At 35.0% G+C, this 25,991-nt stretch overlaps 4 protein-coding genes across 6 annotated transcripts; 2 read left to right on the top strand and 2 right to left on the bottom strand.

The window, feature by feature from the left end:
• Positions 1-358: 358 nt before the first annotated feature.
• On the bottom strand, positions 359-3,763 carry LOC114387188 (endoribonuclease Dicer homolog 2-like). 2 transcript variants are annotated; one of them, XM_028347332.1, is made up of 7 exons: positions 3,651-3,763; positions 3,440-3,546; positions 3,156-3,333; positions 2,889-3,002; positions 1,978-2,112; positions 1,761-1,837; positions 716-828 (listed from the first exon to the last, which is right to left on the bottom strand). In XM_028347332.1, exons 2-6 carry the CDS (start codon positions 3,520-3,522, stop codon positions 1,793-1,795), a joined length of 555 nt encoding a protein of 184 aa, XP_028203133.1. In that variant the 5' UTR covers positions 3,523-3,546; positions 3,651-3,763; the 3' UTR covers positions 716-828; positions 1,761-1,792. The 2 variants fall into 2 exon arrangements, with proteins under 2 accessions (XP_028203132.1, XP_028203133.1); XM_028347331.1 differs by lacking the exon at positions 1,761-1,837 and having other exon boundaries at positions 359-828; positions 3,651-3,762.
• Positions 3,764-10,914: 7,151 nt separating this feature from the next.
• LOC114387205 (protein POLLENLESS 3-like) lies at positions 10,915-14,045 on the top strand. The gene is made up of 5 exons (XM_028347345.1): positions 10,915-11,323; positions 11,663-11,875; positions 12,065-12,213; positions 12,313-12,381; positions 12,474-14,045. The coding sequence occupies exons 1-5, from the start codon at positions 11,111-11,113 to the stop codon at positions 13,636-13,638; spliced, it is 1,809 nt and encodes a 602-aa protein (XP_028203146.1). The 5' UTR covers positions 10,915-11,110; the 3' UTR covers positions 13,639-14,045.
• A 2,097-nt stretch (positions 14,046-16,142) lies between these two features.
• On the top strand, positions 16,143-20,853 carry LOC114388645 (histidinol dehydrogenase, chloroplastic-like). Its single transcript, XM_028349244.1, has 13 exons — positions 16,143-16,484; positions 16,565-16,617; positions 16,718-16,790; positions 16,922-17,023; positions 17,434-17,535; positions 17,654-17,725; positions 17,796-17,858; positions 17,965-18,006; positions 18,303-18,362; positions 18,446-18,556; positions 19,291-19,461; positions 20,011-20,101; positions 20,324-20,853. The coding sequence occupies exons 1-13, from the start codon at positions 16,287-16,289 to the stop codon at positions 20,599-20,601; spliced, it is 1,416 nt and encodes a 471-aa protein (XP_028205045.1). The 5' UTR covers positions 16,143-16,286; the 3' UTR covers positions 20,602-20,853.
• A 1,187-nt stretch (positions 20,854-22,040) lies between these two features.
• LOC114385665 (pentatricopeptide repeat-containing protein At1g51965, mitochondrial) lies at positions 22,041-25,929 on the bottom strand. 2 transcript variants are annotated; one of them, XM_028345674.1, is made up of 3 exons: positions 25,059-25,929; positions 22,938-24,169; positions 22,041-22,749 (listed from the first exon to the last, which is right to left on the bottom strand). In XM_028345674.1, exons 1-2 carry the CDS (start codon positions 25,797-25,799, stop codon positions 22,964-22,966), a joined length of 1,947 nt encoding a protein of 648 aa, XP_028201475.1. In that variant the 5' UTR covers positions 25,800-25,929; the 3' UTR covers positions 22,041-22,749; positions 22,938-22,963. The 2 variants fall into 2 exon arrangements, with proteins under 2 accessions (XP_028201475.1, XP_028201474.1); XM_028345673.1 differs by having other exon boundaries at positions 22,041-24,169.
• Between the last annotated feature and the right edge of the window lie 62 nt (positions 25,930-25,991).

Here is a 25,991-nt window from a genome sequence, read left to right on the forward strand (position 1 = left end):
CGTTAATAAAAGATTTTACACTCTCAATAAATTAGAGATTATGTTTGAAATGACTTTTTAATGTAGTTAGTATCAAAGTTAGTGCATATAGTGATTTGTAACGGGCAAGTGTAAAAATATTCTACATTTTTTTTACAACAAATTATTAGTACATATCTTATTTTTTCAAATAAAACCAAATTAATATTGTTCAAATGAGAGAATGTAGAATTTTTTTCTTTACTTGATTGATGCATTTATTTGTTTTGTTAGAATACATGTTAGATGTATGATCTAATATATTTTTCTGCTATGCCCAATTATTAAGATTAATTCGGTTTTTAAAATTTGAAGGTTAGTAAGCAAACTTACCATAAAATTGAGGGACTAAAAATATACTTAAAAGCCTTTATATTATAACCACTGCACAAAACAACTAGGACAAAAGAAAATATTAACAAGTATTACAAGCCTCCAATGACTGGCTAACCCTAGTGTACCCTATAATTCTTCTTCCTTCAAGGAATTCAAAATTTCCTTGCAGGCTATCTTCTTGGCTGTGTCCCTAAGAGCAGGGCCGGTATACTCATACTCGTGAATGACCCCATCTGCTTCTAGCTCCATTCTATAATTAGTCACACCATCTTTGCGGGACACATCCTCTAGTACAATCTTATAACTTCTTTTTTGGCACAGTTCATTCAACTCTCGGATGGGATGGAGCTTCAGTGTTTCTGGTGTGACAAGGGGTTCCAAAAGTGGCCTTATGCTTTGCCACACAACCTCCTTATTGAATCTTGAATCAACAAGAATCGCTCCAGCCAGAGACTCTATGATATCTCCAAGTACCTATCAAACAATAGGAACAATCTTATGAGTTTTGTAATGGTTAACACATTGTGTCTGATCATCTAAGCCACAGAAAAGAAATGCTCTGCAAAACTCAGAAAGTATGTACTAAGCCAAAGAATTAATGACACAAGAAGGGAACAAAGCAGCTACATGTTTATACATGAGTCATGATGGACAAATAATGTTTGCAAGGTCCTTTAATATTGGAGAAGCACGAGATTTTCATCAAATTTACCAATAATTGATTAATTCATTAGTGTAGTAACTAATTATCCTTCGACATTAGAAGTACTACATTAGTAAGTTTTGTGAACTAATTAATTTATCCTTCACATAGAAAAGCTACTCCAAAATTGCAAGAAAACAGAATTGAAAACCAGAACAATGCTGCACCTAAAAATAAAAGAAAAATAGTAAATGCTAACAATGCGTTTGAAAGAGTTTTTACATAAATTACTTTGGGTTGAATACAATACTCTTTCACCTCAATTTAATTCTCTCTCAAATTTACTTTCAGATTCATTTAGAGCTTATCACAAAAGCTTATTGCTAAGATTCAAAGTGAAGATTATTCAAATAAGCCCGAAAAAATATATGAGAAAGTCATAAGCCACTTTCATAGGCTTAACCAAACACCTGCATAAGTGCTTGATGTTAATGTCAAGTAAGCCCAAGTAATTTATGTAAAAACTCTTTCAAACGCCCCACAAGTCTATGAATGGACCGAAATGCCTTTTTCATTAGAAAGTTTCTAGAGATTAGAGCACACTGCATATTTAACTCTAAAAAACTTAATAAGAGTTGTTTATAGATCTAATAGCTGACCAATTCATGGATGGACGGTCTTTTGTTATTATAGGCATGCATGTCATAGAGGAAGGAAAATATTTTAATAACGCCAATCAACCACAGCTCACACAACACCCCACCTAATCTGTACTCTAGCCTGGTGGTAGAGGGTTTAATTTCCCCCTTTGCCCCTGTCCACAGATCTTTGACCCTCATTCTATTACCCAATAAAAAGAAAGGTTAAAGTTATATTACAAAGAAGTCACAACTCAAATATATTATGATGATAAGAATTAATAAGAAATTCAAAGACACAAACCAGATACTAGAAAATCATAGAGAGGATATAACACTTACAGTCATGATGCAGGCGTAAGGGTGTTTACCCCTAGCATGATGGCATTCATCCATTATCAAAACCTTTATCAAATTCAGTTTCAAGAAGCTATGCCTCAAGCAATTCAGCAATATTGCAGGAGTCATGACAAACACCTATACATTCGAAAGCATTACTGACAGTAATTACCAATCCATGCAGCATACAAAAAATAAATTTCAAAAGCATCATACTAAAACTAAAAGTAAAAAATGACTGCAACGCATGCCATATTCAAGTCAATTGAATAATAGGGGAAAAAAAGCATTTGTCTTCTAATATGTTTTATTCAAGCATAAAGATAGAAGCCAAAACCTATGTTTAAGTATACTATAAGCTTTAACTTGGTACAAACTTTACAAATAAAGAGGAAAATGCCAAATTTAGACAACATGCAAGAAACAAATTCCAAAATGAACAATAAAAAGAGTTTGTAGCCAGATGCCCATCAATAAAATCAATGAAGGAAATGGAGTATTTCTTGAGTTCTCTTGGAAACAGGCATGGGGAGTCAAGAGAGACTAATCATGTAATCATATTAAGTTCAAAACAACAGACGCCCAAAATTTGAAGGGGGGATATTGTGTAGTATAACTACCAAATACCATAATTGTTTACTTCCATGATTAGGAAAGGTTTGTTTAAACTTGATTTGTACAGTTTTTATTCTGTTCTAATTCCATAATTAGGTCAGATGCAGACTATATATGTGATTTGTCATCACCCTCTGTAATTACCAAATTATTTGTAAATATTCAACCACCTTTTCAAGTGGGGGAAAACAGGAATATGTCACACATTACACAAACAGATGGGTCATTATTGAGCAAAGCAGATTCGTAGAACTAACAGGGCATCTTTCAGTCCAGATAGAAAATGCAAAAGCCCTCACCTCATGTTTCTCTACTTCTTGTTTCCAGGTAGTAGCATCCCAGAAGTCAACTCCCATGTCTCCCCAAAACATTCCCACTTTTAAATCGGTGTGCTTTTTCACGGCTTCTGCTTGCTAAAGTGAATGAATAGCAACAAGTTAAAAGACAATGAAGACAAAAAGCATTTATCCATTACATTAGCTCCTCAACCAGCACATGGCAATCAAATAATGCATCTCAAATTTGCAAAAGGCCACATCATATATCTATGAGAGAAAGTGGCATACTTGAGAGACCAACACAACTTGGGGAACCAAGAACACTGAAATTTGAGGAGAAGGCTTTCGCAGATGATGAGCATAGCTGCGAAGAAGCATGACGGCTATCAAAGTCTTACCAGAACCAGTCTCCAAGTACACTATGGTATTCTCACGGATAGCATTGTCCAACGCTTCAAGTTGATAGCTACAAAACAAATCAATGAGAACAAAATGATTATAACTATAATACATTCAACAATGCATGAACTCAACACTAGAAATGTTAACATCTATCAGCACATTAAACTCACCTTCCTGCAAATGGAAGAACATCAGCAGTAATCTTCTGCTGCTGGGTATTGGAATCCACTTCCAATGAGAGTACTTCTTCCATGAGTTGTTTGCCTTTTTGATCAACCTACATTCAAGTTCCATAGAAAGAAAACACCTCATCAGAAAAATGATCCCTTTCCTTATCATGGAAGATGCAAAACAGCAAAAAAAGTTAAACCCGGAACTCACAGACACCGATTGAAGAAAGGGTAGTGCAAAAGGTCGCAACTTTGGCCTCTGAGTGAGAAGTGAGACTGAGAGTGAGGATTTTAGCGGGTGTGTGTCTATTTAACAAATCTTCCGAAACAAAAAGTGGATGGATACTATACTACTACTTGTTACCTAAGCACCTTGCAAGGGAAGGAATAATAATACGTGGCAGAAAAAGACAACAAGTCAAAAGGGTCACTCACGCTGGTCTATTTGATTATTTTGGTATATGAAAAGAGTAAACTTTCACAGAGAATGATAACCATACGTACGATACGAGTATTCACTGACACTCTCGCTCACTATTTTCGCTGACACTTGAGAGTTGAGAGGCACGTTTTTAAACAAGTTGAAATAGTTGAGAATTTCATAGTGTTGACGGAGTTTCCAAAAAATTGAATTTAAATGAATACCACTGTGCTGATGTGTTCTGTTTCTTCTCTTTTTCTTTTTTCTGCCCTGTTGTGTTCTCCAAGGGTGAATGCATGCTTATGTAAGAATTAGTACATCCTAAAAATGTACCTGTTCAAGAAAAAAATAGGTTAGTGGCAGAAAGTGTGTGATGAATTTTTTTTAAAAGTTAAACACAAGAAAAAAATAAAATAAATGATAAATTTAATGTGATATTTGCTAAAGTCAATTTTTTACATTTTCATTTTGACTAAACAAAATAAAATATTTTTATTTATTTTTTATTAATTTATCATCTTACTTTTCTCCCAAATCATTTCATAAAAGTAATAATAATGGATTACAATTTGGTGTATTTTTGAATTGATTGTCATTAGATTTTGTATGGACAATTAAGATTAAAAGGATAAATTAGGAACGAGGTGTTAGTAATATATTTTTTTAGGTTAAAATATCTTTTCAGTTTTTATAAATATAAAAAAGTTGGATTTATGTCCCTACGAAATTTTTGGTTAACTTTTTTTTCTCATATTTTATAAATGTGTTATTTTTTATAAGCTAAATTCGATTATATTCGATCTTAAGTGACATTAATTTTTTATTTTAAAATTTAAAATTTAATTATGGGATTAAAAATCACCATAAATTATATAAAAATAAAAAATACGGCATTTTTTTAACCAATTCAAATCGTAAATAAATATGAAAAAACAAGTCATCAGTTGAACCATCCCCACGGCACCTGAACCACTATCAGCGCCACATTTGAACCAAACAGCCACCACCTCCAACCAAAAAATCCCAAACAAGCCAATTGCAAAAATGAAACACTCACGATAATCTCAACGAGAAATGTGTCGAGATCATCGGCGTTGATTCTAAAAGAAGCTTCGACCACTGTCACCTTCGACTTCTATTGGTTAATTTGAAAATCGAGATAATACTGGATAAATCTGAAGTCGTGTATAACACTTTCAGATTGAATCAAATTTCGGGGTTCAACCAAAATTGTTCAATTGGATAAAATCAGAAGATTATAATTCAAGAGTTTTGTTTTGGTCTTGTATGTTTTGTCACACCGTTATGCTTTCTGAACCAGAATGATTATTTATGATCAAAGAACAGGTGGTTTTTGGCGGTTGATGAACAGGTGGTTTTTGGCAGTTGATGGAAGTTTTATCTTTTTTAAAAACTGTCTTTTCCTGAAAGTCACTTCCATGTAATTTCCAAAATTTTCCTAAACCGAACATCTCGTTATTACATTAAAACAAGCGTGCACTCTTATTTTAACATAATAAAGAGATCAATTACACTAAAATGTCCAACAAACCTCCCCCATTTTAGTGTAATTACCGATCAAATCACCAAAGTCATAACATACCACAAACTACTGCATAGATGAAATATCGTGACGATTGAATTTCATCTTAGCAAATTACACGTTTCAAATATTCGAATATCAGGGTGTCACTAAGGATTGAACCCTTTCTATTCATAATGAATACATGAAGATAATCTGCACAATAGTTTATAACATTACTCTTGCTCGACACTAGTTTACTAGCCTGTGTCCCTATCCTTCATAAGCATATCAAAGCCAAGTCCCAGCTTCTTGAAGCGGCTAAACTTCATGCTTATATAGGTAGTCCTTTTCTTTCTTGCACCTGCAAATGCAATTTTTCAAAAGAATCATTGAGAAGTTATACTTCAACCTCCTTAACTTACATAACCGAACACATACCTTTTGGGATACTTTCGATGATGTGTTACAATCTCTACATGTTAAGCTTTCCACATTGAATTCAGCACCTAATGTCATATTAGATGGGAATTGGGTATCTTAACATAAGAGATTTCAGATGGACTTTAATCCTAATCCCACAGCCGACCTTTTCACGAGATCTCTACTTAACCATTTGGTTAAATGATCGGCCAAATTATGCTGAGTTCTCACAAACTCCACTGATATCACACCATGCATGATTAACTCCCGAACCATGTTGTGTCTAACACCCAAGTGTCTAGACTTCCCATTATACACTTGACTATATGCCTTAGCCAAAGTTCATATGGGGTAACCTTATTCCTTTTGTTAGGAATTCGGTTCAACAAGTAACATGGAATTCACCATTTCTTTCAAGGTTCTATTCTTCCTTTCGACTACACCATTCTGTTGTGGTGTATAGGGAGCTGTAGTTTGATGTATTATTCCAATGGATTAAAAATAAACCGGATCATAATACTCACCTCCCCTATCCGTACGAAGAGTTTTGATTAGCCCATTTTGATGAAGTTCTACCTCTTTCTTATAAATTTTAAATTTATCAAGAGCTTCATCTTTTGTATTTAATAAATATACATAACAATACCTTGATGCATCATCAATAAAAGTAACAAGATATATATATATATATATATATATATATATATATATATATATATATATATATATATATTTTATGACCTAATGATGGAGTAGCATGCAAATCACACAAATCACTATGAATAAGGTCTGAGACTTTAGTCTCACTTTTAACATCCTTAAAAGGTTTCCTAGTGATCTTGGTCAACATGCAAGTTTTGCATTTTTCAATGTTCATATCAAAAGGAGGAATCATACTTGTTTTTGACATATCTTTTAATCTTTTGTAATGAACATGTCCTAATCTAGCATGCCAAATTTCTGATTTTGTCATATTAGTTATAGAACTACACGAGGCCATACAAACAGATTCATGAACAAAAGGAACATCAATGTTTAATTTAAACATTCCATTACAACGATAACCAAATCCAACAAATGAACCATGTCTTGACAAGATGTACTTGTCACTTTCAAGTACTTGCTTGAAATCACAATTATTTAAAACCATACCAGACAATAAGTTCTTACGAATACCAAGTACAAATAAGACATTATCCAAATACAAACTTTTTCCGGAAGTAAAAACTAAATTCACACAACCTAATCCTAGGATTGGTTCAGTTGCAACATTGCCCATCTTCACAATAGAGTCATCATCGATTGGTCTAAATTCCTTGAACCAACGACGATCTTTGCACACATGGCTTGTTGCTCCCGAATCAAACCACCAAACAACGTCATCATCCTGCACATATAATGCATCAGATATTAGTGATACATAATTTGAATTCGTATTCGAATTAAAATTATTCACTACAATCTGACCTTGTTGCTTTTCAGGATCATTAGACCCACTTGGACCAGCCTTGTTCTTTCCTTTGAACACCCGGCAATCCCTCTTTAAATGACCAGGTTTCCCACACTTCCAACATGACAATTTTGTCTGTTTGTTTGGACCTTTGTTCTTATTTCCTTGAAATTTTCGTTTGTTACCTTTAGCATTATAATTTTGCTTAACTGTTCCACTTTCCTCTACCATATTAACAAAAGAGGAACCTGCTACGTTTTTATCATTGACTTTGTCAATTTCCTGAGCCCTCAGCGACTCCTCAATCATGAAATGACTACCGAGTTGAACCAGAGTCAACTCTTCCTTCTTATGTTTCAAGGTATGCTTGAAGTCTTTCCAAGAAGAAGGCAGTTTATCAATTATAGATGAAACTGCAATGGATTCATCCATTTTCAAATCATGTTGAGTAAACTGACCCAAAATCCGCAGCAGTTCATTATATTGTTCCATAACAGGCCTCGAATCAATCATTTTGTAATTAAAGAAATTACTAACTAAGAATTTGTTACTTGAGGCATCTTCTGCCATATACTTGGATTCAAGAGAGTCCCATAATTCCTTAGCAGACTCAACATTTTGATAAATATCAAAGAGAGAGTCAGACATACTGTTCAGAATGTGTCCACGACAAATGTAATCGTCGTTCTCCCATTTCGAACGCTTCCTTGTTTGATCCAGAGTTTCGTCTTCCATAAACACCGACAACGGTGTACTCAGCACATACACCACCTTCAATGTTGTCAAGAGAAAGTGCATCTTCTTCTGCCATCTTCTGAAATCCTGTCCTTCAAACTTGTCCAACTTCGCAAACTTGCTTGTCATCTTCGAACTATCGTTTGTCATCTCGAAAGAATTTGATTCAATCTTTTGTTGGTTAATTTGAAAATCGAGATAATACTGGATAAATCTGAAGTCGTGTATAACACTTTCAGATTGAATCAAATTTCGGGGTTCAACCAAAATTGTTCAATCGGATAAAATCAGAAGATTATAATTCAAGAGTTTTGTTTTGGTCTTGTATGTTTTGTCACACCGTTATGCTTTCTGAACCAGAATGATTATTTATGATCAAAGAACAGGTGGTTTTTGGCGGTTGATGGAAGTTTTATCTTTTTTAAAAACTGTCTTTTCCTGAAAGTCACTTCCATGTAATTTCCAAAATTTGCCTAAACCGAACATCTCGTTATTACATTAAAACAAGCGTGCACTCTTATTTTAACATAATAAAGAGATCAATTACACTAAAATGTCCAACAACTTCTTCGGTTTCTTCTACTTTGCCTTCTTCACCTCCTGAAAGGCGTTGGCTTCATGCTCTGCATCGCCGTCGGAATGCTGCTTCGATCTGCTCGGAGCGGTGACTGTAGCTGCTTCAGCCTCGGCGTTGTTTTCAGAGTTCAGACCCTCGAAAACCCCATTGGAAGAGAGACGGAGACAAAAAATATATTTTAGTCTTTTTTTATAATATTTTTTATCGTTGTTTAAAATTTGTTAAAAATATAAATTCAAAACCTTTCATATTTTAGTCTTTCTTTCTATAACACCTTTCATTTTTTTTTTGAGTTCTAATAGATGTTAGATAACATTAAATAGTGTATCAGAGAATGTGTTATTAGTATTTTTCATTATGAAATTATAAATCTAATTTCCATGTTCCATTTGTTTCTTCTACTTTCACTTTTATCCTCTATATCAACCCTATCAACTATTGATTTTTCCACTCCGATTAAAGAAGGAACCTTCCTTACCAGTGTGAAGTTCAAAACCTTTGATGTTGGGCGTTAGGCAAGAGATGTTGACAACTTTGTCCTTCAACCAGAACCACTACCAACAAATGAGTGATGATCGATTACAATCAACAAAACTCAACAACTGAAACACCATAGCCAAGCACTGGTTAGGGCAATCTGAGATCTAATCAAAGATTTCGAGAATAATAAACTCTACATAATAGTCTTGGTGATCACTAACTTTGCTAAGCATAAGAAAAATTAGGATAATGGATTTTGTTTGTGGGTGGCAAACTTGGACTACATGGAAAATTTGCTAGATAATTCCTCCTATATATAATAGTATATCACTTATGCAACGTATCCTATAATCCCAAAAAAATGCAATGTACCCTATAATTAAATTCAAATATAGATATATCAAATACATTAAAATCATAAATGAAACCAGGGTAAGAGTTTAGCCTATGGGTGGTGGATTTGTTTAGGACATTTGTCATTCTGTATTATCATGTATTCGACTTATGATGTTTTTTTGTACAAACTTATTTTTATGTTTCTATGAACTTATTTTTAACAGTTTATGTTTGTCCCATTTTTATGTTTAAAAGACACACCTAGTAAAGTAATAAAGAACAAAATTTTGATTAAATTAAAAAACAAACAACAACAACAACAACCACAACTAACATAAATTTCATAAATTAAAAACACGACTAAATAGGATTATGATCTTCGTTAGAGCTTGTTATCGCCATTGATCCACACATCAAAACAATGATCCCTTTGGCAAGTCTTGGTTTTATTGGTTTAAGTATAAGTGTAAGAATTTCTTGTAGAGATTGGCTAACCATTACATACAACTTGATCAAACCTTTAATACTAAACTTTGAAAAGAAGAAAAACATCTTGTCTCTTTCATTATTGTCTTTAATCATACTCAACACAACCATTACATACATATTCAGGTTTACAATAAAAAAAATCATCAAATAAGCTTATTCCACTTTTAGTGACATATGTAACTACTTTCCTCAAAGCAGCAAGCAACATTTTCTCACTGAATTTTGTGAACTTAGGACCATTAGGACATTCATACTGTACCCCTTAGAAGTTGATACCACATCACCACCATAATACACAACAACAACTACTTTCTCCATCTTCAATCTAACATGGTGAAAGATCCTACACAATGCATTGAGCTTCCTCAAACCACTCGTATTTATTATCATCTTGTATTGTTCTCTCATGAGTCAATTATCAACAATGACAAAGATTAGACTGATAAAATAGACGGTTCAAATTGCATTAAGCTCTATAAGGACACTACTGGCTTGTCAGGTTGTCATAAATATGATTATTAAATCACAATATAAAACATTAAAGTTTACTTTTAAAAAATATATAATGGAATAATAATTCCATTATTTTATCTGGGGAGGAATCAAATAACATAATGGAAATATGATTATGTTGTTTTACTCCCACTATACAACGAAATTGTGTTTACGTTGTACAATCGGGGGCCCAAAAAATTAACAGACATATGTTTTCGTTGTACACTTGTACAAAGGAACAGTATTTCTGTTAATTTTTTTCACTTCCAATTGCGCAATGGAAATATGATTCCGTTGTGCAATTTTTCAAGGGACAGTTTCAGAATATGACTAAAGTGCACCCACATGGGTAGTGCCATTAGCAAAATGGGTAATGTCAATAGCAATACTCATCGAAGATTGATTTGGGTCCAACTTTAAAGCCCAAACCTAAAAGAGATCTCCCGAGCAAAAACAGTGACACAATAAAATAACCCCAACGGCTAGTAATTTTAAAACGGCTACTTTCCTTTACATTTTTTTTTTCTTTCACCTTTCATTTCTCAATTTTTCTTCCTTTCACTTTCTATCGTTTAAGCACTCATTGTGCTTTTCGACCTCTGTTAAATTCGTAATCTTTCTCTCGTCCCCTTCACACCCTTCAACTAGAAGGAAGAAGAAGAAGTGGGGGATCTCTTAAGTTGAAAATTTCAATCTTGTTCCTCTGGTTTCAGCGTTTTCTTGTCGAGAAAGTTCTTATCACAATGCAGTTTGAAAGAGGCTCTATGGCGAGGTGCTACATGACGCCGCCTCCACAGCCGCCATCGTCGTGGAAGCCGCCACATTCACAGTCCCCCAGTGTGCCGTTTTCAGAGAGAAAAAAATCGCCAAATTCTGCGAATAAAATTGATCTTTTTCATATAATTCACAAGGTTCCTGCTGGGGACTCACCTTATGTTAAAGCCAAGCAAGTTCAGGTAACATGGTTTTTTTCTTTTTCTTTTTGTGTTGAATTTGGATGTTACTTCTTCTGGGGTGCGCTGTTCTTGCTTGTGTTCCTTCACTTCTTGGTCTTGAATTTTCTTACGTGGGAAAGAAGGTTTTTGTTTCTGCGAAATTGCTTTTGTTTTGTTTCTTTGATGTTTCTTTCTTTTTGTTTTGTTGTGAATATGACGGAATTTGAGGGTGTAAGTAATTATGCTCATAGTGTTCTGAAATTATAGAATTCATGGGGTGGGGTATAAAGGGATATTGTTGGTTTATTTTCTTTCATGGGTTTTGTGCAGTGATTATTAATCTGAATTCTTCATTTACAGTTAGTGGATAAGGATCCGGGAAGAGCAATTTCCTTGTTTTGGGCTGCCATCAATGCCCGAGATCGTGTTGAAAGCGCCTTGAAGGATATGGCCTTGGTTATGAAGCAATTGAATAGGTCAGATGAGGCAATTGAAGCTATTCGATCTTTCCGTCATCTTTGTCCGTCAGATTCTCGGGATTCTCTGGACAACATTTTGGTTGAGCTGTATAAGGTAAAAGCTGATGAATTCTCTTCTATTTTGTTGCTGTTTTTCTGTGTCTTTAACTGAATTATAAAGGCTTGTGTATGTTGGTACATCTTACCTAGTGGGGTAAGGCTGTTATTGTAGTATGTATGTTGGTGTTCATCACCTAGTGGCTAGTGAGATAAGACTATTGTTGTTGTATGTATGTTGGTCAAGAGGTCCGGAAGGATCGATGAAGAGATCGCCATGCTTCATCACAAGTTGAAGCAAATTGAAGATGGCTTGACCTTTGTGGGAAGGACTACAAAACAAGCAAGATCTCAAGGAAAGAAGATTCAAATAACTGCCGAGCAAGAGATATCGAGGTTATTTTTTCTCACATACATGTTTTTTTGTTATTATATACATCTAGTTTATGGACCATGTACCTTTATTTGACTTTGAATGTCTCTCTAATAATGTAGGATATTGGGAAATTTGGCCTGGGCATACTTGCAAAAAGGAGACTATAAAGCAGCTGAAGAACATTATAGGTGAGCTTCTAAGATGGAATCAAAATGGAGTTTTATATTTTATTTTTGTTTCTTTGAAGAGAACAGTAACAGTTCCTCATTTGTTTCTACAGAAAAGCATTGTCTTTTGAGGTTGATAGGAACAAACAGTGCAATCTGGCTATATGTTTAATTCATATGAACAAGATCAAAGAAGCAAAGTTTCTACTCCAGGCAGTTCGCACTGCTACAAAAAATAGAAAGATGGATGATTCCTTTGCCAAATCATTCGAACGAGCTTCTCAGATGCTAATTGAGATAGAGACATCATCATCATCACAGAATGCAGCATTTTCAATGACGACTATGTCGCAGTGCTCTCCACAAAGCTTTGAGAACTCGATTAGAAAGAGCTCTGATAGAGTTCAGAGTGGGTCAGAAAGCCGGTCTGAGACCTCTGAGGGGGATGTACCTCATGCTAGGAGGAGATTGTACCAGTCCCCTGATCCTAGTAGAAGAGATCTTAGTGTTCCTTGCACAAAACCAAAAAGATGTTCATGGGGATTCAATACTGGATATCGAAGGGAAGCTTGGGGTGATGTCAATTCAGATTATAAACCTTCATTTGGGACTCCTCCTAATGATAAGCATGCCACAAGGATGCTAAACTCAAGAGAAAATGGTTTGTCTTCTCCTGCCAATGGGAAGTGGAGGGCAATGACATTGGAAGACCAGGCTATACTAAAGCATGAAGCTACAACAGCAACAAGTTCTGATTCGTTGCATGCTTTGAATACGGAAGTAGCTATGGAGTTTACTGAGAAGGAGAAATCTGCTGCAGATGACAGTAGCTATAGATCAATACTGTCAGAATCACATGTCACAGTTGTGAATGGTGCCAATGAGTTTGCTTCAGGAAAAAGAAAACCTGAGAAGAAAAGTTGGGCTGACATAGTAGAAGAAGAACAAAATGAAGAATATGACTTCTTGAGTGGTTTCACAAATTTTGATGATAAGAATGGTGCAGAAGTTTTTAATGATGAAAATGAAGACTCCAACATAATCTATCCTAGTTCTTGGCTACAGAACCTGCCTGAATGGTCAAACAAAAAGCTTGAATCATCGGATAAGAAAGATGACTATGCATCTGAGAGTACCATTCTGTCAAGGAATCCGACTGCAAGGCGTTCTTTGTGTTTCAACCCGGAACTGATTGGGGAGAAGAAGCTAACTAGGAGAAGCAGGTTACAGGTATTTCAGGATATTACTCTTCTCCCTGAAACCCCAAGATTTGCCTAAGATTTATTTGCCTCTACACAAGTGTCCTAATGGATGGAGAAAGGAACATTGCTAGGACTTCTTGGCTTAATTACAGGATCTTATGGATGGAGAAGGATCACATTGTTAAGACTTTTACTGGCTTAATTACAGGATCATGGATCTCATTTACTGAAGGAATTCTATTAATATAGCTTATTCTTTCATTCATACTCATGTTTTTTCTTTTTTTTTGTAACAAGTTCTGTAAATCCGTGTTCATTTGCCCCATTACTGTAAAATAGTTCCCTCAGTTGTACTGAAACTGGAAGAGTGCCTATTTCTGGTACACTCACAGATTGTGCTTCAATTTTCTAGTTTCATTACTGATATTATGTACTTCTTCTACAATCAATGAGAAAAATTATGCTTCTGTTTGTTGCTATTAAGATTTGTAAATCCAACTTCATGCTTTCCAATACTGTAAATTAGTAGTTTCCTCAGTTGTGGTGAAACTGGAAGAGTGCCTATTTCTACTACACTCACAGATTGTGCTTCTATTTGAATAACTTCATTACTGACGACATTCTGCAATGCTCCTTCTACAGTCAATGGAAAAAATTATGCTTATGTTTGTTCCTTTTAGGATTTGTAAAATTCATGTTCATTCTTTCTAATACTGTAAAATGTTCACCAAAAACAGAGAGAATGATCACAAAAAAACTATTGTCAAATAGTTTCTTCAGTTGTATTGAAACCAGAAGAATGCCTATTTTTCTGGCATACTCAATTTGTGCTTCAATTTGATTAGTTTCATTACTGATATTATATACTGATCCTTGTACAATCAACGAAAAAAAACTCATGTCCGTTAATATAGCTTATTCTTTCATTCATACTCATGTTTGTAACAAGTCCACAGCTAAGGTTATCATATTTTGAAGTACGGGTACCACAGAATGTATTTAAAGACAGATATTGTCATATTGAGCACTTTTTATAAAATGAACAAATGTTAACAAATATAATTAATTGAAACGGTTGAAGCCTCAATACTCCGTGCTCCATGTTTCTATCATGGACTTTAATTTGCTTCCATCTTATGATTCAACTAACCAGTATACAGAACCATGCAATTTTGATAGTATCATTTATCATCTAGATCAATGTATTGCTTCAGTATTTTTAATTCTTTGTAGTGGTTTCTTTTGGAGTTGTCGAGGAGTGCCTATCCTTGACGTGTTTTTCTTGCTTCACTTATTACCTATTCATAACTGTCTTATAATTATATACAGTAGAACTAACCTTTTGTTAATTTGGTAAGGTATAACATATTCAGTGACTAACCCCAACATTTGTGCAATAGTAGACTCATTAACTTGTTAGGCGACATTAATACACATTTAAGAAGGAATTGCTTGCAATCATTAATACACATTTAAGAAGGAATTGCTTGCATCATGGATCACACTCACACATGCAATTCTAAAACTGTCACACTAGAATATTGTTCAGAAGTGTTGATTATGACATCATCATTGACTATCTCAAAAGCAACATATATATTAAAATCTATATGTCAAACTTGAAAGACTTGATGAGATTAAACCTCTAATTTGGCATAAAATTTTCTCTTGAAGCCATCATAACTGATATCATATTTTATTTCAATGGCTTTGTTAGTCGCTAGGGAATGAATCCTCAATTCCTCATGGCCCTTAATACACTTCCTTTCATTTGGATAGGCAAAAAGTAATAAATTGACTTTTTTAAAGAAATTAAACGGTAAATATATATGGGAAGAAAAATTAGAAGTTAACAGAAGTGTAAAAGAAGCAAATGTCACTGATGATTAGTATACTTACCCAAACATCATTTTTGACGGTCAAAATTTTTCTTTTCATAAAAAGAGTTCAATTCTCATATCTATCAATGTAATTTACAATTTTACATTGTCAATTCTGAATAATGAAAAAAAAACTAAATAAAAAAAATACATTCTCAATTAATTAAAAAATTATTTTAGCTATGGTTTTAAAAGTAATTATTATAAAAGTAAATTATCAATAATTAGATAATATTATAAATATCTTTATATTTTCCGTGTATTTTTAATTAAATTATAAATATTATTTTAAATTGTGTGATTCTGTTAATTATATCTAACTTAACAAACTAACATTTATTAATAAAAACAAACATCAAGTAAATCACAAACAAATTGGCTTTAATTAACCATCTTTCTTCTTAAATTTCTTTGACCAATCCTTCAAATTATCATTCAAATAATATCATCAATATTTTTTTCTCACAACATCAATATTTAATTAAAGAGAAATTAACTTACTCCTTACTCCAAGAGTAACTTAAAAGAATTATTCTTCGTCTTAATCGTTAATTTTCTTAAAATTTAATTACTCACTAAAATCATTTGATTTAAAAAAAATGAATGGAAAGAATAAATTGGAGTAAGTTAATCCTCCGTTTAATTTTATTTAGAACTTTCAAACGCATGCCATTTGGTATCCCTACTATTTTACGAATGAAATAATTTTGTATGTAGTTGTAAAGTATGATGATTCATAACCTTAAACCGGAGCAAAGAGACAAGCGAGAATAGCAGTGTGGTCTCTCTCTCACTCCAACTCTAACCACAGAGACAACAATTCAACAACGTTGCTTCGACGACAATGGAATCTGCGCTTACAGCTTCTAACTGGAACCGTTCTTTGATTCGGATTCGCCACACTAGGCCACGCTTCGTTGCCACTCGCCCCACAGCAATACGGTGCTCCATCAACTCGTATCGCTTGTCCAACCTCACTCCCTCTGAGCTTCAGAGCCTCAAGAGCCGACCTCGTATCGATTTCTCTTCCATTTTCAGTGTTGTGAGTAATGAATGGGTTTTCTTTCCCTTTGTTTTCAAATGGGTCACTCTCAAAATTGTTCCTTTTTTTTTCCCTTTCAGGTTAACCCCATTGTCGATGATGTTCACAAAAGAGGGGATGCTGCAGTTAAAGAGTTCGTCTCTTCTTCATTCAATCTCATCTATGATCTTGTTATTGTTGTGTGTGGCTTCTTAACTTCTTTGCTTATGTAACTTCACCTATGTGTTTTGTAGATATACTTCAAAGTTTGATAAAGTTGAATTGGATAAAGTAGTTGAGGTTGTCTCGGAGCTCCCTGACCCTGTGGTATGTTTGTTTGGATATGCATACAATATGAAGTTTTATTTTGTTGAAGATATGCCTTTGATTATGATTCACTTTAGTGATGTTGGTTTGGGCGCTATTATATTCTTGTTTTTGTGCCTTTTGTTTTGCAGCTTGATCCACCTATTAAGGAAGCTTTCGATGTTGCCTACGACAATATTTATGCATTTCATGCTGCTCAGAAGTCACCCGAGAAAAGTGTTGAGAACATGAAAGTATGTCAGTGCTGATTCTTGCTTATAGACCGGCTAGGTTGGATGGACAAACCAGGGGCTTATTGATTCATTGCTGAAATGATACCTTGCATAAACTTGTTCTTGTGCATTATTAAGTCAAATTTTGAAATATTCAGTGGTAGGATATAGTTAATGTGGTTAGTCTTACAGCATTGAGCATTATGTAGGAATAGTTAAATAATACTAGAAGGGTCGAATGGTAGGTTATCTTTTTCAGTTGTGATTATGTACTTTTCTGTACATGGTTAGTCTCTTATTTTTTTTAATTTTTGTTTTTTTTTTATTTGCGTATATCATATCATTTGGCTATCATGCCTACATGATTGTTTGTTCTTTGGTTCTTGGTGTTTACTACTTTATGTGAATCTTGAGTTTTCTGAAAATCTCAGGGAGTCCAATGCAAGAGAGTTGCAAGAAGTATTAACTCCGTGGGTCTTTATGTTCCAGGGGGAACTGCTGTATTACCTTCAACAGCTTTGATGCTTGCAGTTGTAAGTTGAATAGACATTTCAGTTCCTCTTATGACTTTCAATGTTCTATAATTTTGGTTCTGTATATTGGTATTTATCTAGCCAGATTTAGCTGATGGTTAATTATTTTGTATACCAGCCTGCACAAATTGCAGGATGTAAAACTATTGTTCTTGCAAATCCTCCAACTCGGGATGGCACTACATGCAAGGTATTTATCTATTTTGTATGAAAATTATAGTCATGATGTTGTTCTTGTTCTGACCAATGCTTTCCTGCAGGAGGTACTGTATTGTGCAAAAAAGGCTGGGGTGACTCACATTCTCAAAGCTGGAGGAGCACAGGTTTGAAGCATGATAATATATGATAAAATTTATCTGGTTTTGCATTCTGAATCTAGTATCCTTGTAAATTAAACTGTTATTAATATGGCATTTCTCTCCATTGTAGGCCATATCTGCTATGGCTTGGGGAACAGAAACTTGTCCAAAGGTGGCTAGCTTCTCATTTAACCCATCTTTTTTGTTTGCCTCTCTATTTATATTTGATGGATTCAGCTTTATTTCTTATTTTTTATTTTCTCTCTATTAGTAATTTAGTTATCATATTCTAATAGTAAAAATAGTGAAACTCATTCCATGATATATTATCCAACTAATCCTAACCACACCCTAAATAGATTATATAATCTTGTGAATGAATCGTACTTAAGATGTAACTTCAACAAAACCTTCATACTTAGTTGATCATTTTTAATTTAAATTGTGAATTTGTGGTGAAACTTGTAGGTTGAAAAGATTTTTGGCCCTGGAAACCAATATGTCACTGCTGCAAAAATGATACTTCAAGTAAGCATGTTTATATTGCATTAAAATTTATGGATCTGTATCCACTATTACATTTCATTTCTTGAATCTTAAATCTTCTGCAGAACAGTGAAGCCATGATTTCAATTGACATGCCGGCTGGTCCATCTGAAGTTTTGGTCATTGCAGACAAGCATGCAATTCCTTCTCATGTAGCAGCTGATTTGCTTTCCCAGGTTTAATAAGTTTTAATATAGTCCTATTTGCTTTACAAATACTATTCACTAATTCACATTCATAATGAAAATTGGTACTCTTTCTTTGTCTCCCTCTTAGAAACGAAATTCATGTTCTAGTGTAATTTATACATTATTCTAAAATCTTATTTCTAGTTTCTAAATTATGAGGTTAGTTTTCCAAAATTCAATATAGGAAGAACTCATAATTTGCGCAGCTTGTAGGAAATGTGAATTAGTTGAAGATTAATCACTATATCTGGAAAGCAACCAAATTTGTAAACTGAGGAGATGGAGTATAGAAGCATTTGTTTGTTTGTTTAGAATCTGATTATGATTCTGTGTTCTCTTAGTTGACAATGAATGTGCAAATACTCTACACCAGAGAAAACGAACTGGAACACCATTCTTCAAATAAGGCTCAAAATCTGCAAAAACTTAAAAGCACAGATAAACCCCAACTGACAGAACCACTTCAAACAAGACCTAAAACCTGCTAAAAATCCAGACACTGACTAGAAACAGTAGTGCAAACCATATCCAATATATAAAAAATTAATATAATGTTCAAAGTCTCAGACAGACAGACATGCTTCACCATCTTGCCAAATTATGAATTGAGCTTGATAAATCATCCCTTTTTTTTTTCTACCTACACACTTCGAAGATGATTCCTAACCTTTTTAGCTTCTTGTACACTGCTGATATCTATGCACCTAATTTACAATTTTCAGGCTGAGCATGGTCCAGATAGTCAGGTTGTTCTTGTGATTGTTGGAGATGGTGTGGATCTGAATGCAATACAGGAGGAACTCAGCAAGCAGTGCGAGAGTCTTCCAAGAGGCGAGTTTGCCTCCAAAGCTCTGAGCCACAGTTTTTTTGTGTATGCACGTGATATGCTTGAGGTTAGTCATCTTATCTATGTTTCTTTCTTGACCTACTAAAAGCAGAGCGACGAGATCAGGATTAAGAAGGATTCAGGTAGAGAGAGAACAATTTCTTTGGAATAACTAGAACAGACTGTTAGGCCTCTATGCCTGTATTTATACAGTGCACACCAAGTATGCTTATTCCATAGTACAGATTGTACTTGTGTGGAGGAGTGTTAATATAGTGTTAGAGAAAATCAAGAGAAGAATAGGAATAGCCAAATAGGAAAGAGGGGCCCACCCCAAAAATACAAAATAACCTATGAAGCATCTGTATAAATAACTATTCTCAATTTCTCATACATTTATGCCACATGGAATGTTAAGATGATCTCTTGATATGCCAGAATCCAGAACTTTCTTCGGAAGAATTTATAATTTAGCATTGAATTATATATTTATTTATTTTTCAGTCAACTAATAATTTATATTTAAGTCCTAATTCTCCTCTCACTTGTGAAGTCTCAATTCACCTAATGTTGTTATTGGAGTTTTAGAAGTAAAAGTTACCATTGCATCTTTCAGGCTATCAATTTCTCAAACTTATATGCACCTGAGCATCTAATTATCAATGTGAAAGATGCAGAGAAGTGGGAGAGTTTCATTGAGAATGCAGGTGCTCCTATGGATTTTCCTTTTGTTACTCCTTATTTATGTTTAGTTTTTGATAAATGTAGGGTTTGGAGGAGTGGGGATGGACTCTTGTGTGTTGTCAAAGATACTTATGTCTTCAAACTCTTATAGGATCCAATTCCTTTTTGATAACCTCATTTTTGTATCCTTGATGGCATGGAAATTCAAGAATCCTAGATCTTAATGTCTGTCATTGGCTCTGCAGGTTCTGTGTTTTTAGGGCCTTGGACACCTGAGAGTGTTGGTGATTATGCAAGCGGGACAAACCATGTCCTTCCTACTTATGGCTATGCAAGAATGTATGGTGGTGTGTCATTGGACTCCTTCCTGAAGTACATAACTGTGCAGTCTCTTTCGGAGGAAGGTCTAAGAAGGCTTGGGCCATATGTAGCAACCATGGCTGAAGTTGAAGGCCTTGAAGCCCACAAGAGAGCAGTTACCTTGAGACTTCAGGACATAGAAGCCAGGCAGGTTTCAAGATGAGATGATGCCTCAATTCATTGTTCTCTTTATCTCTTGTAAGCTACTATAGCTCTTAGTTTTTGCCAAGTCTAGGGCCATTTTCTTGATGAGATTACCTAGATTTAGGTGGCATTAGTAGCTAGAAGTTGCCATTTCAAGTTCATGTAACAATAGCTGGATAACAAACATATACTAGTGCCTAATATGTTGGTGATCTTTGGTTTTGATCAATCAATAATGCATCCATTTTTTTGGTTGCATAATTCATCCAAATATCTAATGTATTTGCTGAACTGTACTTTTTTTTTTCCTTTCCCGATAAGCTTGCTTGAATGTACTAGTACTCGTTCACCATGGTTAAGAAAGTATTTGCAAAGAGGGATAACTTAGTATTTCGAAAGAATAATAATTCATAAAGTGTATTGAGAAATCTTGTAAAGACAGAAATATCTTTGTAAAAGAATGAAGTGGAGTCTTGGAAGACTAAGGAAAAAAGTTTTGTTAACGAGTATTTTTAACACTGGTTGAGAAACATTTGTTCTTATTTATAAGATGTCTTTATTACATAAAATTAAAAATTGAATGATTTAATATTTTTATTTTTATTTGAGAAAGGCTAATTAGTGTCTTAAGGATGATCAAGTACAATAAGTAGAAATTATTAAATAGACAACAAAATTTATATGATTTTTAAGTAATTAAAAGCATTTAATATGATTTGTTAAAAGTTATCTACCCGTTGTCTGGGGGAAACTCATTATTAAGATCCTTAATTAAATACAATTTTGTTTTATTTAATATTTTAATTTTATATTCTTCAATAATATCTTAAAACATTTGTTAATGATTATTTAATAAAATGAAAAGGGGGCATTCTACTTGTTAGTGCTTATTTTTAACTGCACATCAATATTTTCGTGGGACTTAGTGTTAGATTGCGTTCATCCGGAAGCTAAATAATTTCTTACTGCTGATTTTTTAAAAATACAAAATGTGATCGGGGAAATTAAGAGAAAAAAAATTAAGTTATATGAAAGTATCGTAGCACAAGTTATAATATTACTATAGTGATGTGCTTTTGTTTTCATGTAGTGACTAATGTTTTCCACCAAAAAAAAATGTAGTGATTAATGTTCAATACTAAAAAGGATATTGGTGGCTAAATAGTTTATACATGAAATTAGTAAAATGATTTTGTTTATTCCTTAAATTTATTTACACGTCGATAATATATTTATCTACTTAAATAATTATTTCGTAGATTTTCACACAATGATACCTCAATCTTTTGTTCTCTTTATCTCGTTTTTAGGTGCTAGCTCTTTAATCATGTAATAGACTCGTTTGCATGACAATGTTACACAAGCATGTTAACAAGGCTAAAAAAATATCGGAATAATTGGCATAGAACAACAATAAACCGATTTGTCTAAGTTTAAGAAAGCATACTTCATAAAGGATAACTAGCAGAAAATAAAATAGACAATACGTAAAATGGGGGAATATTTCATCTTGGTTCTTTACATTGTACAAGACCATCCTCAAACTATGGGGGGAAAATATATATATATGCTTGAAGGATGCGAGCTATTAGCTTTTGAATTAAATATGTAACCAGTTGATGTATATGGATTATGGCTAGAAGCCCAGGAATCACCAATATAAAACCAAGGAAAAATTAGTGATGTTTCACCCTGCTAGATTTTCTCTATTACTATATCTCGTGTAACAATGGATAATTCCAGGAAGAGAAATCACTGGCTTGTCTTTTCCATACAATTTCGTTTATTTTTGCAAGGTCATTAAATGAGAAACCCCTGCCTGTGAATAAGATGATGTATCTTGTATGAGTTTGAAACAGACCCTATCAGGAATTAAATTATCAGAATCTACAAGAAAAGAGATTTGTAACAGACCCTGTTCATGGGATTCCCAAGAGGAAAGTTCCAAATCCCAATGCAGGAAAACTTGAGTTTGTTCCTAACAAACTTGCAAGTCTACCTGTTCTGGAGCATGCTTTAGCCACTGCACTTGAAGCAGCGCATCTGGTTGCAACCAAGTTCATCCGATGGCCATAATCATAAAATGCTCAGCCTCAGCTATAGATTAAATAGCATCAGAAGAATCCTGAGAAAGCCTACTTACAAATGATTTCTGCTTGATAAGAATGTACAACAATTGAGGGCGAGCCCTGGTGCAGCGGTAAAGTTGTGCCTTGGTGACTTGTTGGTCATGGATTCGAATCCGGAAACAGCCTCTTTGCATATGCAAGGGTAAGGCTGCGTACAATATCCCTCCCCCATACCTTCGCATAGCGAAGAGCCTCTGGGCAATGGGGTACGAAGTTTTTTAAGAATGTACAACAATTATTGTGTTTTCTCTGTCATCTTAAAGGGCTAACAACCCAACCAGTAATAGGATTCTGCCGGCGAAACCTCAACTTCCCGTGTCCACCACTTTGCAATCGTTCAAGCACTGCATACGTAATTGAATCTGGTGTCAACCCTTGCTGCTTGAGTTTTGCATAGAGGTCCACTGCCTCAGCAGTTCTTCCACTCCTTTCAAGACAGTCAAGCAAAATGTTATATGTGATTAAGTTAGGAGTGCATTCTTCAGCAAGCATTTCATCAAACAACCTACACGCCATCTCAACTTTATCCGTCTTGCCAAAACACTCAATAAGTGTACTATAAGTCACAACATCCGGATTTAATCCTTTCTCTTGCATCTCTTTAAATCTCATGTGAGCTTCATCAACATCCCCATTCTTTCCAAGGCAATTGATCAAAGAGTTATAGGAAATGACATCAGGCTTACAATCGCTGTTCTCTAGTTCTTCAAAAAATTTAACAGCAATGTCTACTCTTCCAGCCCTGCCAAAGCTGGAGATCAAAATATTGTATGTAAATATGTCTGGTGGAGGGCCATCTTGTTTCATCTTTTCATAAAGATCATGAATGTGTGATATTTGTTTCAACCGGCCAAGAGCTGTGAATACTGTATTATACATGATAGTATCAGTGGTTATACCCTTTTCATGAATTTTATTCAGAAGGTCTATAGCTTCTGTCATTTTACCGGCACTGCATAAACTCTCCAACATGGACATGCAAGCATCTTTGTCACCCTTGTCATGAAAGTTCCACATGTTGCAAAATAACCTATGTGCTTCAGAAGCATGACCCACTTTACTTAAAGTCCTAACAAAATATGCATATATCTGCTTATTGATATATTTCTTTGATATGTCCACAATATTGTCTAGCTTATTAAGCTTCCCTTCAGCAACCAGAAGATTCAAAATCACACTGTACGTAAATTCATTAGGCTGAATATCATTCTCCACCATTTTTGAGAAAAGCAGAACAGCTTTGTCAACCATTCGCCCCTTGGCAAGTGCCTCAATCATAGTATTATAACCAATCAAATTAGGAGTACAGCCCTTTGCTAACATTGCCTGAAAAAGTGCTAGCGCCTCATCAGTTTTGCTAGATTTCCCAGTCATTCTGATCATAATAGTGTAAGTGAACACATCAGGCTCGCAATGCCTCCGCTTCATGTCCTCAAAAACTTTATATGCTTTATCCACCTGCCGAAACAGCACATATAACAATAACTGATAAACAGGACAACAGAAGTAAAATGCACATTCCAAAAACAATTTACAACACTAGTGGAACTCAATTAGATGTCCATCAATCTATCCATACAAGCCTCTCCTAGAGCCTGCAGGGCAACATACCAATGCAAACTTCAGACAAAAAGAGAGTATATGATATATGTACTTGTGAAAGGCTCTGTTTGAATAAATTTCTTCATAAGCTCTTATAGAAGATGAAAATAAGAAGCTAAAATGAACCGAACTTATGCACTCTTATAAAAGTTATCCCATTTAACTTTTCCAAAAGCTGAAGTGCATAAGTTGTTTTAGCTTGTGGGAGAAACAGAAACCCAATTCATTTTACTTTTTTTTTTTCTCTTAAATGTTCATAAATTGTTTTCAACTTATTCGAATAAACTCTCCTAATGAAAACACCCTTCAACATATATGAAAACAATTTAATCCTATTTCTTCTTTGATTATAAAACAACTCTTACACAAGTAGTCACATGATGAGTACTTATCTAATAAGCACTTAATTAAGACGTTTGAAATCCAACCCTTCAAACTGAGCTACACAATAGCACTAAATAATTAAAATTTATCCAAAAGGGTGTCAGATTTAATCCAAACAATTGAAAATTTCAAAAAGAAAGGGAAACACATTGCAATAGCAATCCTTTTCATCCTTGGTCAAAACATCCAAAAGCATGCTGTAACTAAACAATTAAGATGTCTGAAAAATAATGAAACCCAACCCACCAAACTCTGGTACAAGCTAGCACTAAATACTTAAACTTTATCCAAAAGGGTGTCAGGTTCAATCCAAACAGTAGAAAAATTCAGAGAGAAAGGGTAACACATTGCAACAGCAAACCTTTTCATCCTTGGCCAGAGCATCCAAAAGCATGTTATAACCAAAAATGTCCAACCTATACCCATGCCTAATCATATCCAAGTAAACCCTAAACGCAGTAGAAGAATCCAGGGCCCTCAAATACGCCTGAAGCAAGCACTTGTAGGTGTAAGCATTGAGCCTCAGGTCCCACTTCTTGACGAGCGAAACGCAGCGTTCCAAGTCCTCGCCGGCGCCGAAGAACCCGACGAGGATGTTGACGGTGGAGATGGAGCCGCGGACAGCGCGGCGGTCCATGTCATGGAGGAGCGAGCGCGCCTGGTCGAAGCGCGCGGGGTTGGTGGATTTGGAGAGGATGAGGAAGAGGCGGTTGTAGGTGAAGGACTCGTGGCGGAAGCTAGGGTTTAGGGAGGGACAAAATTGGAAGAATCGGAGGGCGAGGGAGGGGTGTTTGAGGGCCTTGAGGATTTCGGAGGCTTCGAGAGGGGTGAGGGAGAGGGAGAGGGAGGAGAGGTAGTCGGAGAGGTCGGAGAAGGGGTCGGAGAGGGTGGTGGAGGGGGAAGGTGGGGAGAGGAGGATTTGGGTGGCCTTGCAGATTAGGTCGCGCCGGGGGAGGAGGTAGCCGCGCGGGTCAGAAGGGAGGGGCGGCGGAACGGTTACTTCCGCCGCGAGGGAGCGGCCTGTGGCGGTGGTTGAGGTTATCTTGGCAGTGTACTTTGTGGCGAAGTGGCGGCGGAGGTGGAGGAGATGTGGCGGCCTCATCTGTGAGTTGGGTTTGGTGGGGTTATGGTGACAGTGTTGTGTTGGGTTCTACTGCTTCGGCATGCAACAAGAACTTCGATGCTTCCCTACTCGTCCAAGATGCAGGTTTTGCCGGTGTTTTTTTTATTATTTATTTTGTGAGCAGGTTTTTGGTCTTTTAAAAATGTTTTTTTTTTTTTATTTATGGTGTGT

This window comes from Glycine soja, chromosome 15, assembly GCF_004193775.1.
Source record: "Glycine soja cultivar W05 chromosome 15, ASM419377v2, whole genome shotgun sequence".
NCBI classification, from domain to species: Eukaryota; Viridiplantae; Streptophyta; class Magnoliopsida; order Fabales; family Fabaceae; genus Glycine; species Glycine soja.